This window comes from Myotis daubentonii, chromosome 6 (assembly GCF_963259705.1).
Source record: "Myotis daubentonii chromosome 6, mMyoDau2.1, whole genome shotgun sequence".
Classification (NCBI taxonomy): domain Eukaryota; kingdom Metazoa; phylum Chordata; class Mammalia; order Chiroptera; family Vespertilionidae; genus Myotis; species Myotis daubentonii.
In genome coordinates, this window is record NC_081845.1 from 89,887,557 (window position 1) to 89,900,505 (window position 12,949).

Consider the following 12,949-nt stretch of genomic DNA (forward strand, 5'->3'; position numbering starts at 1 on the left):
GTTGTGAGTGGTTTCCCTGGAGATGAGATGGTGAGATCATTAAATATCTATCTTGACCTTTTTGGGGTCTTTGACTCCACTCTTACTCCACTCTGGGCTTGTTTCCTCGTCTGGGGAACTGATGGGGGAAAAAAATCACTGCTCTACACCTGCCAGAATTTTGTGAAGATAAAAAATATATACAAATAGCAAATGCGCTTTGCAAACTTTAAGGTTCTATGCAGATATCAGGGATAAGTGAGGTGGTTGAAGTGTTTTCTTCTCGACTGATATTGGCTACACACCTCTTCACAGCCAGGCAGCAGCTGGTGGTCGCCTCCGGGGGCCCACCAGCTGCTCCCTGCACTCCTTGGGCTGCCCTTAAAATCAAAGCAGCCACGCTGATTCAACACTCACCTCCTTACAGGCTTAGCATAGCAATTATATTTAACAATAGAAATAAATAAAAATAATAATTTTATATGGAAGAAACTCAAGTCAGAGAACTCGACACATACATAAAATCATTTTACCTTTTAGATTAATTTTGTACTTTTGGCTTTCAGAAGATTTTTAACATTAAAAATATTTCAAGAACTTGGCATATAGATGACTATCATTAAAGTGTTATGAAAATATTACATTGAGAATAAACTTCTACCGCCTGAGAGGATATGAAAAATACACCAAGTTCTTAAAAAATAGACATGGGTTTCTGTAGCTATATGAAGGTGAGGATGTCTCTCTACAGGTAACAGTGGCAGGAGGAGTTCAAATGAGATAGAAAGAAAATCGTCCTCATAGTAAGAATGAGTGCACATGAACTCACCAGAAGATGATCTACAACTAACAGTTCAGGAGGGGTGGTCTAGGTAGAGTTTCTCATACCCTTTGCGAGATAGGGACCCTCTGGAAAATCAGTGAGATGGAACCCAGAGGGTCCCTCTGCAGAACAGACATGGTCTTTCTGGCGGGTCCAGCACCCCTGTGGCCCACCCGCTAACCCTGAGGGGGAAGCCCACTGCTCCAGAAATGCAGGCCGGCTCAGCGACATTCACATCTGTCAGTCGAACCCAGAGATGATCATGCTGGGGGGAGGGGAGGTGTACTTCTAAACTGTTGACACCAGCTTTCACATATGAACACCATCGCTGCTACTAGTGAGTCGCTTCTCCTACAGTCAATTACAATTTTGTTTCACAATTATTTGGCCTAAAAACATGATGAAACAGGCATCACTTGATCAGACTAAGTGATGCAAATACAAAACCTCAGTGTTCTTATAACAGAAGGCAGCGATGAAGCTTTAAAACAGCGCACTTCTTTAATCACAATAAATAATGCACTTGAACAAGAAACTAATTTTAAATGGTTTGTGATGAACAGTTAAGTCATTTTGGGGGGGAAAAAATTAAGTACACAAAATAAAGTGATTCATTAAGCATGTGTTACTTTGAGGCCTAGAAGGAAGGAGGTACTTAAATATGGACACCAGTTAATTTTTAAATCTCGTTTTTTTACTACCCTTTCAATCCATAACCACTGGAAAATCAAAGCAAGAAAAAATGTAAGTGCTGCTGGGACCGTGAGCTCAGCATGAGCCCTTTCCTGGATGTTCCAGGCGATTCCTCCTAGGAGTGAACTTAGTGGTCCTGCAGCTCTCGTGCGTATGCAACGTCACCTACCTTTGGAAATAACTTTCACAGTTCTCTGAAACCATGTCATGGAAGAGGCCCATCGTTTCCACAACTTGTCTTTTGATGTCAGCAGAGCAGACGATATTATAGCCTGAAAGGAAGTAGGAGGCCACAGCGACCAGAGCCTCCCTGGGCCAGCGACTGAACCAGTCCATAGTGCAACCTGATATCAAGCCAGGAAATTTCAAAGACCGGGCGCGGAACTTCTCGCCAACCTATCACAGCAAAGTCAGGAAGCATTAGAGACACAAGCGGATTATAACTTGGCTAGGGAGAGTTGTGTGTGCATGCTGAGTCAACAGTGTGACATCACAATTTTTTAAAACTCTTGGGCTGCATTAATAGATAAAGTGTCCAAACAGGGGGGTGAGGACATGAACGGGAGTGGGGTGGGGGGAGCAAAGGGGAGATAAGGACACATATGTAATACCTTAATTCAGAGGTTCTCAACCTGTGGGTCGCGACCCCTTTGAGGGTTGAACGACCCTTTCACAGGGGTTGCCTAAGACCATCGGAAAACACATATATAATTACATATTGTTTTTGTGATTAATCACTATGCCTTAATTATGTTCAATTTGAAACAATGAAAATACATCCTGCATATCAGATATTTACATTACGATTCATAACAGTAGCAAAATTACAGTTATGAAGTAGCAACAAAAATAATTTTATGGTTGGGGGTCACCACAACATGAGGAACTGTATTAAAGGGTCGTGGCATTAGGAAGGTTGAGAACCACTGCCTTAACCAATAAAAAAAAATCTTAAAAAAAAAAGTGTCCAGATGCAGGGAGGTTACATTTCCACACCCTTCCCGTTTCTAAAACTACATCTGCATTCTTGGATTCCATTCCAGGAGCTGCCTCGTAAGAGTAAGAGGAAACTGACAGAGAGACGAGCAGGACATGAACTGCCTGGACCTGAGAGCAAGTGGGAATAGCAGAAGGAACAGGAGGTGTTTGATCTACAAAGGAAATAATTTAGGGAGTCTGCAAAAACTTTCTCCAAATATGAGGAGCTGTGTGTGGGAGACGGTTGGGCTCATTTTACAGGACAGAAACAGAATCACGGGGGAATAGACAGATCAAATTCAGTTGATTGTAAAGAAGACCTTCATGGCTATTACATTATCTAGAAATGAAGCAGCTGCCTTATAAATTAGTGAGCCTCCCCTCCCCCCGTCCCCCGCCAGCAGAGCTGACCAACAGAACTTTCTGGGGAGATGGACATTTTCAGTAAGTGCTGTCCAGCATGGTAGCCACCAGCCACATGCAGCTATTGAGCATCTGAAATGGGACAAGTAGGACAAAAAATTGGATTTTTATTTTCAATTAATTTTAATCAATCAACATGAAAAATAGCCATATGTGTCTACTGGCTACTACGTGGACAGTGCAGTGAGCTACAGATGTCCAAACGTACATCAGGGACATTCTAGTTGGCCTGTCTGCATTGGAGGTAGAGCTGGACAAGATTACACCACCAACTCCCTTCCAATTCAAATCATCTATGTCTTTAGGTGATGAAAGTTGCAGCCTACGCAATCATTTCTCATGAGATGAAATCTTAAATTATTACACTCTGATACGAGATTTTGGGCCATGGAGTCTGGTGGTAGTAAAATGTTAATTTTATTTCAATGTAAATAAAATTACATTGTGTCCAGCCAGGGGGATGAGGGCATGAATGGGAGTGGGGTGGGGCGGGGGGCAAAGGGGGGATAAGGACACATATGTAATACCTTAATTCAGTAGTTCTCAACCTGTGGGATGTCAGTAGTGGTAACTCTGACATCTACTTACAGCTCACGGAACCCTCCCAACCCTTCTCTAGTCCTATGTTAGATTCTGAGCCAATCATCTCATCAGAGAAGGTAGACAAACTACCTGACTACATTAGATCAGCAGCTCCTCCCACGCGGACATGATAGAACAAGCACTCACTGGAGAGAAGCAGAGCACCACGTGCAAGTTCCTCCTGGACCTGGAGATGAAGTACTCGTACAGGTTGTCGAAGGTGGGAGGGTGGCGGGGCAGCTCCCTTTTCATCACTGCGATCAGACCCTGGGTGATCTCGTCTATCTCATCCCGTGCAAACAAGTTGGAGATCTTGGAGGAATGGACAGACAGCGTTCTGTGCTTTCAGAGTTCCCACAGCCAGTTCACTGCCAGAGTCTGGTCCTCTTCCCCTCCCCTCTCCCCCTTCATGTCGTCTCTTTCTCCTATTTTCTTTCTGCATCTCCACAGTTAAACTGCTGGTTTGCCAGAGATGATCAAGATTGCAACCATTTATTGAGCAGACTGAGCTGTTTAACCAGGAGCAAGTTATGTTTCTTTCCCTTTGTCTAAATGGCTATCACTAAAACGCGGTCTCTCCACCATGGTGATCATTTCTTTAGCACACCCAGTGCGGCCCTCTGTCCTCTGGGTCACTGTCAGGCTCAGTTCTCGCCCCACGCTGGTTAGCCAGCTCATGGCCAACAAGCATGCACAGACACCAGAGGGCTGGGAAGCGTGAACACCGTGGCCTGACGTTAGGAAGGGTGTGCGCGCAGGGCTAGCACCTGGGACCCTGGCTTTGGAATGTCTCCCCCACTAACGGATAGGTTGTTCCACTGAGCCCAGACTGTTTATGCAAACACTGGGATAGAGGGTGAACATCTGCCTTCCTCCTGGGAGTCTGCGATTTGGGCAGCTGTGGCTGGGCAGGGAGTGACCCCATGGCCAGCGCCAGTGACAGCATTGGCCTCTGAGCCCCAGACAGGCTCCCTGAAGGGCAGTGCATGTGGGTGGCTCTTGGCTGCTGCGGGAGAAGCACCCCCCAACGGCCCTCTGGCGGGAGCAGAGGCAGCCTGCACATGGATTTCTCCAGATCCACCGAATGTGTCTTTGTCTTTGCTGATCTGGCCGTGACTCCCTACTGTGTTGCTTTCATAAATGTTACGCCTAAGTCCTTCTAATGAAGTACCACGCGTGGGAGGGGTCGTGACGGCGCTGATACAGTGGGGTCAGAAGTGGTAACTCTGACATCTACTTACAGCTCACGGAACCCTCCCAACCCTTCTCTAGTCCCATTAGGGAGGGGGGTGGGTGGGGGGGTGGATGGATAGGTACTTTGCTACTCCTGAAATAAATCATAGGATCAAATTGGAGACTAAAGAGACAAATAAGCAATCGTATTTAAAATGGAACAAAGCGTACAAAACAAGCTGGAGACAGGCAGCATCAATTTCACAGGAACTTCAAAAAATTGGCCAAAACTCATGTGTTCATCACTTCTGAAGTGAAACATGTGTAACCATTGGCCTCACTTGCTAAAGGTTGCTGAAGGGTCACTGCTTTTTCTATTCAAATAGAAAGTACATTTAAAAACACATGAGGTTTTTTTTCTCCACTTTTGAGACCTACCTCCCCTGAAGATAGCAGATTGTTAAGATATTCTAGAAATGCCTCATCTTTTATTTCATTGTCAGTAAAGATGAAGGTGATGCCTTTTCCTTCAGCCCCCGCAACTTTGTACAAAACTTTTAAGTCTTCTGTTAGGTTAGTCACATTATAAGACCTAAAAACAAAAGTGGTAAAAAAAAAATTTTTAATTACAACATAAATAGTCTTAATTTATCTCAAAATTCAATAAAGCCCATGATGATTAGAGCATAAATCTGCACCTGCTGCAAGAGATATTAAGTAACAATGTCTGTAAAAACACAGAGATTGGTCTGGCCGCCATGGCTCAGCGGTTGAGTGTCAACTTATGAACCAGGAGGTCACAGTTAAATTCCCGGTCAGGGCACATGCCTGGTTGTGGGCTGGATCCCAGCAGGGGGCATACAGGAGGCAGCTGATCAATGATTCTCTTTCATTGAAGTTTCTATCTCCCTCTTCCTTCCTCTCTCTCTAAAAATAAATAAAAATATATATTCTTAAAACCACAGAGATTAGCATAAAATAGCTGTGTGTTACGGTTCCAAGCACATGTTCTATTTAACTTGAGAAGTGAGGACTGGGAAACTGACCATCAGTGACTCACGAAGAATAACTGGGACAGGGAAATGAACTTTCATTCCCCGCAATCGGACAGTCCTCAGCAACAGATTTTGCCCGAAGGGCGAATATGTATAGCATCTAACACAAATTTGAAACTTGGATGAGTTTGGACTGATAAAAAAGTAAACACAAATTATAAATAAAATCAGCGATTGGTGATATATAGTGGTAATTTGTGCATCTCTCTGAGTGGCTAGATGCAGAGAAAGCCTACAGAAAACATGCATTGTGCAGTGTGGTATAAATAACAGAAATGCCATCATTGTGTGGTTACGGATTACAAAAAGAAGGCGTTGGTCTCTGTTTTTCTGTTTCCTACTGAATGTGTGCGCTGCCGAGCTGGTGTGAGCATAAAAATGAAGCAGACGCTTTCTCGAGTGGCATGAAAATCTTCATGAGTAAGGTGAGGACAAAGACCATGAAGAAACCCCACTTGAAGGAGGTTTTACAGTGCAAGGAACAGGGAGTTTCATGGAAGCCACGGAGTGTACTGGGGAGACTATGGACCTCAGAACCAGAAGGGCCTGGGTTCAAATCCCCTTTCTGCAGCTTTAGGAAGGTTCCTTCACATTCCTCAGACCCGTTTCCTCATCTGAAAAATGAAGGGAACACCTATTTGTAAAGGTTGCTGTGGGCATTAGAGATGATGTAGCTTGAGTGAACCTATCCATGGTCGGCAAACCGTGGCTCGTGAGCCACATGCGGCTCTTTGGCCCCTTGAATGTGGCTCTTCCACAAAATACCACATGTGGGCACGCACGTACAGTGTGATTGAGACTTCGTGGCCCATACGCAGAAGTCGGTATTTTGTGGAAGAGCCACACTCAAAGGGCCAAAGAGCCGCATGTGGCTCACAAGCCGCAGTTTGCTGACCACTGAATGAACGAGGAGCTGGTTTTTACGCTGGGAGCAACAGCTAGCTACCCTCCGCTGAGGGTAAAAAGCTTTGTGACCCGGCTATGCAAGAGGCCAATCTCAACAGGCTTTGTATTCCTGACCCACCAACACCCACCAGCAGTGCATTGCCACAAGAGGATTGAACTATCCGTGACGTCTGTTTTGAAATGAAATAGAATGTGTTTGAAAATAGAATTCAACTGTTTTCATTAGTAAAAGGAACTCCATCAAACACCACATACATTCCTTTAAAATAAATCCCAAGACGGAAATTCATTAAAGAGACGCTTTGCTGAGACGCCACTGCACCTGTGGGCAGAGCCCAGCCACACCTTCCTGCAGGGGCTGCTCGCAGATGCTCTCTGACAGGCCAGTCTCTGAAGGGCCCAGGCATTGAGGTCTCAGAGCCACTTTGGCTGTTTTTGTTTGTGTGCGTCTGTGTGTGTGTGTTTGAATGTTTTTTATTGATCTTTTAGAGAGAGAAGAAGGGAGAAGGAGAGAGGGTTTTTTAATTAAATGGACTGTTATGTATTGTTTTTGTGATATAAGGACACATTCACAACACACTCCTCTCTAGGTCCTGACCCCTCTCCTCTCGTTTCTTTCATAGCCAAGCTTCTTGAGGAGTTTCTAAACTTGTCTCTGCTTCTTCACTTCTTTAAAGCAAAGTGGCTTCTGCACCATCCACTCCACTGAAAGGTTTGGTTTTTTTTAAATACTTTTATTGATTTCAGAGGGAAGGGAGAGGGAGAGATATAGAAACATCAATGATGAGAAAGAATCATTAATTGGCTAACTCCTGCACGCCAAACACTGGGGATCAAGCCCGCAACCCAGGATGTGCCCTGACTTGGAATCAAACCCTGACCTCCTGGTTCATAGGTGGACACTCAACACTGGGCCACACCAGCTGAGCTCCACTGAGAGTTTTGACATGGTGACTGTTGGATACCACTTTTCATACCCCAGAGAAATTAACTATAGAAAAACATGTTGTTGATGCCGGAACCGGTTTGGCTCAGTGGAAAAACATGTTGTCTGTTTTACGTTTTCTTACCTGGTTAACGTTATCTGGAATATCTGATACCCGGCTATGAAAGAGGCCAGTCTCGACAGGCTTTGTTTTCCTGAGCCACCAACACCCACCAGCAGTGCATTGCCACATGATGTTCGAATTATTCGTGAAATCTGTTTTGAAATAACATAGAATTTATTTGAAAATAGAATTCAACTATTGTCCTATCCTTGCACTAAATGGGCCCAAGATTTGACCATATACTTCCAGATTATATTAAACCTTTTCTTTTTATGATCTATCTCAGAATGTCAAAAATTAAAGTTCATGTTGATTTATTTGACTCAAATTATTTCCCTGCCCATCTAGATTTTCATCATGAAAAACAGACCAAATGATCTTTCCTGTCCTATTTCAAAACTATTCTGTGTTTGTGTGAATTTTTGTTTTCTTTTTACTTTTCAAATGAATGGATGGTGGAGCTGCACTTGCCGATCTGCACCAAGTGTAGATTCACTGGCTTATTACTCACCAGTCTAACACCTGACTTACTAGACAGCTAGCTCTCCCATGAATACTACCTCTATCATATCTCTCCCAAAGAAAATTCTTCAGAAGTATCGGAATTCTACTTGCAATGGGGACAGAAAGGCATTTGTAGAAGCAGAATGAGAGACACAGCCTTTCTAGTCTGGTGTTGCTTTTCTTGTGGTTGATTTCTTCAGTGAGAACAAGTGGTTCAGATCTAATGCAGGCCAATGGCAGACACTGCTGAAAAGCTGCCTTTTACCTTAATGTCACCGCGAGGAAAAAGTCTAGATGGATCACTAAATTCATTATCACCACTAAAAATAATTTTTAAGTGCAAGCCTATAGATGTCAGATCAGTAATGACACCTTGATATGTATTAATTCTATCATTATATTTTAAAATACGTTAATCTCTTATAGATTTTGCCCCTAGAACACAGTCCCAGGCCCCCAGGAACTAGCCACAAGGGTATTTGAGAATTACTTGTCGAATGAGAAGCAGCCCTAGGCTTCTAGAAATTCACCAACTTTGCAGACAACAACTGGACAGTTGTTCGAATGGAAAATAATGCCCAAATGAATAAACAATAACACAAGAATAAACTCTGTTTCACATACTCACAACTGTAACCCTACTTTTTCCCCAGCCTGTATGATAAACAGTTACATGCTTCCTCTTTATCACCTTTCTGCTCAGTGTTCTGACTTCTAGAGAAACTCCTTTTTGATCTACAAATTACACAAATAAACAACTCTTCTCTGTAGCCTCCCAGACTTGGCCCAAACCACCCTTCTCCTCGATGCTGCCTCTAGTTGGATTCTGCTTTTCCATCAGCCCTAATTCCCTCCTTCTCCCTTTCCCCATCTGTCGGCCCCTCATCTGTAAGCCTGTCATGAGATGGACATTTTAAAAGCATCAACTTTTCCTCTACGAGGAACAGAATTCCCATTATGTCAAAATATGATTTAAGGAGGGAATATTTCTTCACAGGGTTCTCCAGCACACTGTCTAGGAAGGTAAAACTGACTCAGTGCGTCAAAAGCTCTGAACACAAAACCCATCAATTTGCCCTGGAGAAACATCTGCTGTCATACGGGTGGATTCAAATAAGGGGTTTCTAATTAAGCCTTTGTTTTCGGAGACAGTGAATAAGTCCACTCTTTCTATATGCTGCTGGATACTATATATTTATTCTCTCAAGAGGTTTATCTGTGCAGTTTACTAAGCTTTTACATGCTCTGTTCATGTCAGTAACTAGTCCACAGTTAGAACCTTAATAAGATGAGTCATCGCATCTTTAAAAAAGACCAGATCAAGAGATGTCCCTCTAATGATTTCATTGAACTGCCTCTGGTAAAACTGGAGCTTTTCAGACAGAAAGTCAAAGGATGGCACCTATGGGTGGGAAGAGAGGAAAATACAGGTAAGGTCCAAAATTTATAACAGTATCAACTGTAAAGACACTCCGAAGCAATTCCAACTTTTTAAAAAACCTATTGCATTTCTAAAAATTTGTCATGGGTTAGTTGACTTTTAATTATTTCCATTTTCAGGGGCCTGAAACCCAACTTTCCAATATGAAATTATTTCTGACTTTTGCCTTCAAAAACCCCAGCATCCACTCCTCCCCACGGTAATGAAGGTTGGAATGTAACAAATATACTTTTTCAGTTTTTATTTGCTTTTTAATATTGTTTATGCATTTTTTTAAAAAAAATATACAGAGGCTTCACATTCTTTATGTAGTCAAATTGTTCTGAGATAAATATTCACGTATTTGCTTTGCAAATTGTTCCTCCCCGTTTACTTCTTGATCCACATGCACTCCAGAATTGCTTCGCATCCCTTTGGAGTCTTATTTCAAACTTCATTAAACCTATGCATTAATTTAGGAAGCCTGATGGGTCATTCAACCAAGTAGAGTTTTATCATGTTAATTCCTAGGTATTTTACATATTTTTGCTGTTGAGTAAAATACTTTTATGCTACATTTTCTATCTTGTGATTTTTAGCAAGAGTTGGCAAACTTTTTCTATGAAGGGAAAGATGGTAACTATTGTAGGCTTTGGGGCCCGTGTGGTCCCTGGAGGCTACTCACAGCTCCGCTCCTGTCCTGTGAAAGCTCTCAGACATTTATAAACAAGTGGGCGTGGCTGTGTCCCAAAAACCACTGTATTATGAACCCTTGTGCTTCAAGTCTGTATAATTTTCACGTGACACAATGCTCTTATTCTTTTGGTTTCCCCCCCACCCACTTAAGAATGTAAAAATCATTCTTAGCTCACAAATCTAACAAAACACAGGCAGTCAGCTGGAGGTGGCCCATAGACTATAATTTGCTAACCTCTGGTATTGAGGATAGTTCCTGAGTTTTATATTTATGTCATACTTGGTCATCTTACTGAACTCTTAGCATTTAAAAGAGATTTTAAATTCTCTTGGTTTATATGAAGAGATAATCATATCACCTGCAAGTAAATGGTATTTTGGGTTTTTTTTCCCATCTGATAATTACATCCATTTTCTTTTTGCCATTTTGTTGCAGTGCCTAGAACTTTCAAACTAATTCTATATATATAAAAGCCTAAGTGACCGTTACGACTGGTCAACCAAACACTCAACACAGGAGCTGCCCCCTGGTGGTCAGTGTGCTCCCACAGACAACCTCCCTGGGCCGACCAACCTCCCACAGTCCCTCCCCCAGGCCGGCTGGCCGGCCTCGACTGACCCCAATCGGGACTGGGCGAGACCGCCCCCATCAGTCCAATTGCCAGCCAGGCCGAGGGACCCCACCCATGCACAAATCTGTGCACCAGGCCTCTAGTATTAAATAATAGTGATAAGATCAAGCATCCTTGTCTTGTACCTAACTTTCATGGGATCACTGCTAAATTTAATTGAAAGAAATATTTTACACTTTGTGTATGATGACATGACTCACAACTGATAACTAATGTAGAAGTTACAGTGACTCCATGGCAAGGCTCCAATATAGGGAGAAATTTCTAGTTAAGTGAGTGGTCCTCAAAAATTCTCTTTAAAGGTGAAAATAAATACCAGTTCATAGATTTTGGGCACTTCAAATATACTGTCTTCAGGTTCATCACCAGTCGGTTCAGGCATCTCACGGAGAAAATCTACAAAGTATGGCTCAGGATGAATATACGATATCACCTCCGAGTTGATATTTTCTTCAATTGCACGAACAATATGTGCATTGAACCACTGCTCGTCCTCAGGCATTACAAATCTGCAAGAAGAGTCCAGGAGTAAAAATGCAAACCATGGAGGCATCTTTCCTCACCGAGCGTGGTTTCGACCCCTATCCACCTCCTCTGGCCCCATCCCGCACCTCCATCACGTCAGAAAAGGGAAACACTCTGTTCTGCCTTCTGATAAGAAGGGCCTAACCCAGCTCACAGAGTTGTAACATTCACAGCGTTACTTACAGAAAATACTGACGGGGAGAGTCCCTCCTTGACCAAACTTAGGCTCCTCTGAATACTCTTCCCTCAGCTTTGGTACTTCCATGCCCTTCTCTGCATCACCCGATTTTAGCACAAATCTTGTTAAGTACATTTAGCCAGAATCCTCCACCCCCAATATCTGATCACCCTCGTGTGTGACCAAATTCCACATTCTCCTTCATCCCCCTGGGGTAACATGTGATCTCCTGGCCTGCAAGAATCCTACTTAGGTCCGTTTAGCCAGAATTCCCCTATACCTGAGGTTTCCTCTTGCTGATTTTCCACCTGCCGACCTCCCCCCCCCCGGTTCGTTGCCTATAAACTCCCACTTTTTCCTTTTTGTTTTTGGAGTTGAGCCTCTGCCCACTATTGTAAAGCCACTCTGGCAGCAGTCCCTCTGCTATCACGACAGTCGCTTTAACCAGTGTCGTGAATAATTGTTTTGTTTAACAATACAGGTGCGTCAACTGGGTGAGGTCAAAAGTCCCTAAAACTTGCAATAAGAGTGCAGAAGTGACAGTCAGTGTGGGCGTGCATCCTCTTTCTGGGTTTGTGGGCACACAGTGCATGAAGGTCCTTTTCAGACTTAAGGAATCAGGGGGAAGAGAGGAGGATGGGGACTGACACTGGACAAATGTCACCTGTGTGAGGCACTGGTGGCCTTTGCAACTTGGTAAGACTGACGTTATCCTCCACGTTTCACAGAGGGGGACAGGGGCTCAGAATGAGGACTGAGTTTATGTACCAGATTTTACCCCAAACTTACACAGAGCTCCAATTTTTTAGAAAATGTAAGTAACTAAAATTTGCCTCTGAATGTTACCAACTCTCTTATAATGTGGTGATTTAAAAAGATGTCCTTTGAATGTGACACAGCAATCTTTTCAAGGCGACCAGCAGGTGGGAAACGGCATCGATGATTCAGAAGCCCCAGAGAAAACTAAGACACTATTCCTTACTCCACTGACTCACTACTCCTTACTCCACTGACTCACTACTCCTTACTCCGCTGACTCACTACTCATTACTCCACTGATTCACTACTCCTCACTCCGCTGACTCACTACTCCTCACTCCACTGACTCACTACTCCTCACTCCACTGACTCACTACTTCTCACTCCACTGACTCACTACTCCTCACTCCGCTGACTCACTATTCCTCACTCCGCTGACTCACTACTCCTCACTCCGCTGACTCACTGCTCCTCACTCCGCTGACTCACTACTCCTTACTCCGCTGACTCACTACTCATTACTCCGCTGACTCACTACTCCTTACTCCACTGACTCACTACTCCTTACTCCACT

At 43.5% G+C, this 12,949-nt stretch overlaps 1 protein-coding gene across 1 annotated transcript in view; it reads right to left on the reverse strand.

Annotated features, from left to right (window-relative positions):
* Positions 1–12,949, reverse strand: part of DNAH8 (dynein axonemal heavy chain 8) — a 265,848-nt gene that overhangs the window by 96,681 nt on the left and 156,218 nt on the right. The window contains exons 56-61 of the mRNA XM_059699679.1: positions 11,230–11,422; positions 9,445–9,567; positions 7,683–7,813; positions 5,090–5,243; positions 3,626–3,790; positions 1,665–1,891 (exon numbers count right to left, since the gene is read on the reverse strand). Coding sequence (XP_059555662.1) covers positions 1,665–1,891; positions 3,626–3,790; positions 5,090–5,243; positions 7,683–7,813; positions 9,445–9,567; positions 11,230–11,422 — 993 coding nt within the window. The remainder of the gene's footprint in view (positions 1–1,664; positions 1,892–3,625; positions 3,791–5,089; positions 5,244–7,682; positions 7,814–9,444; positions 9,568–11,229; positions 11,423–12,949) is intronic.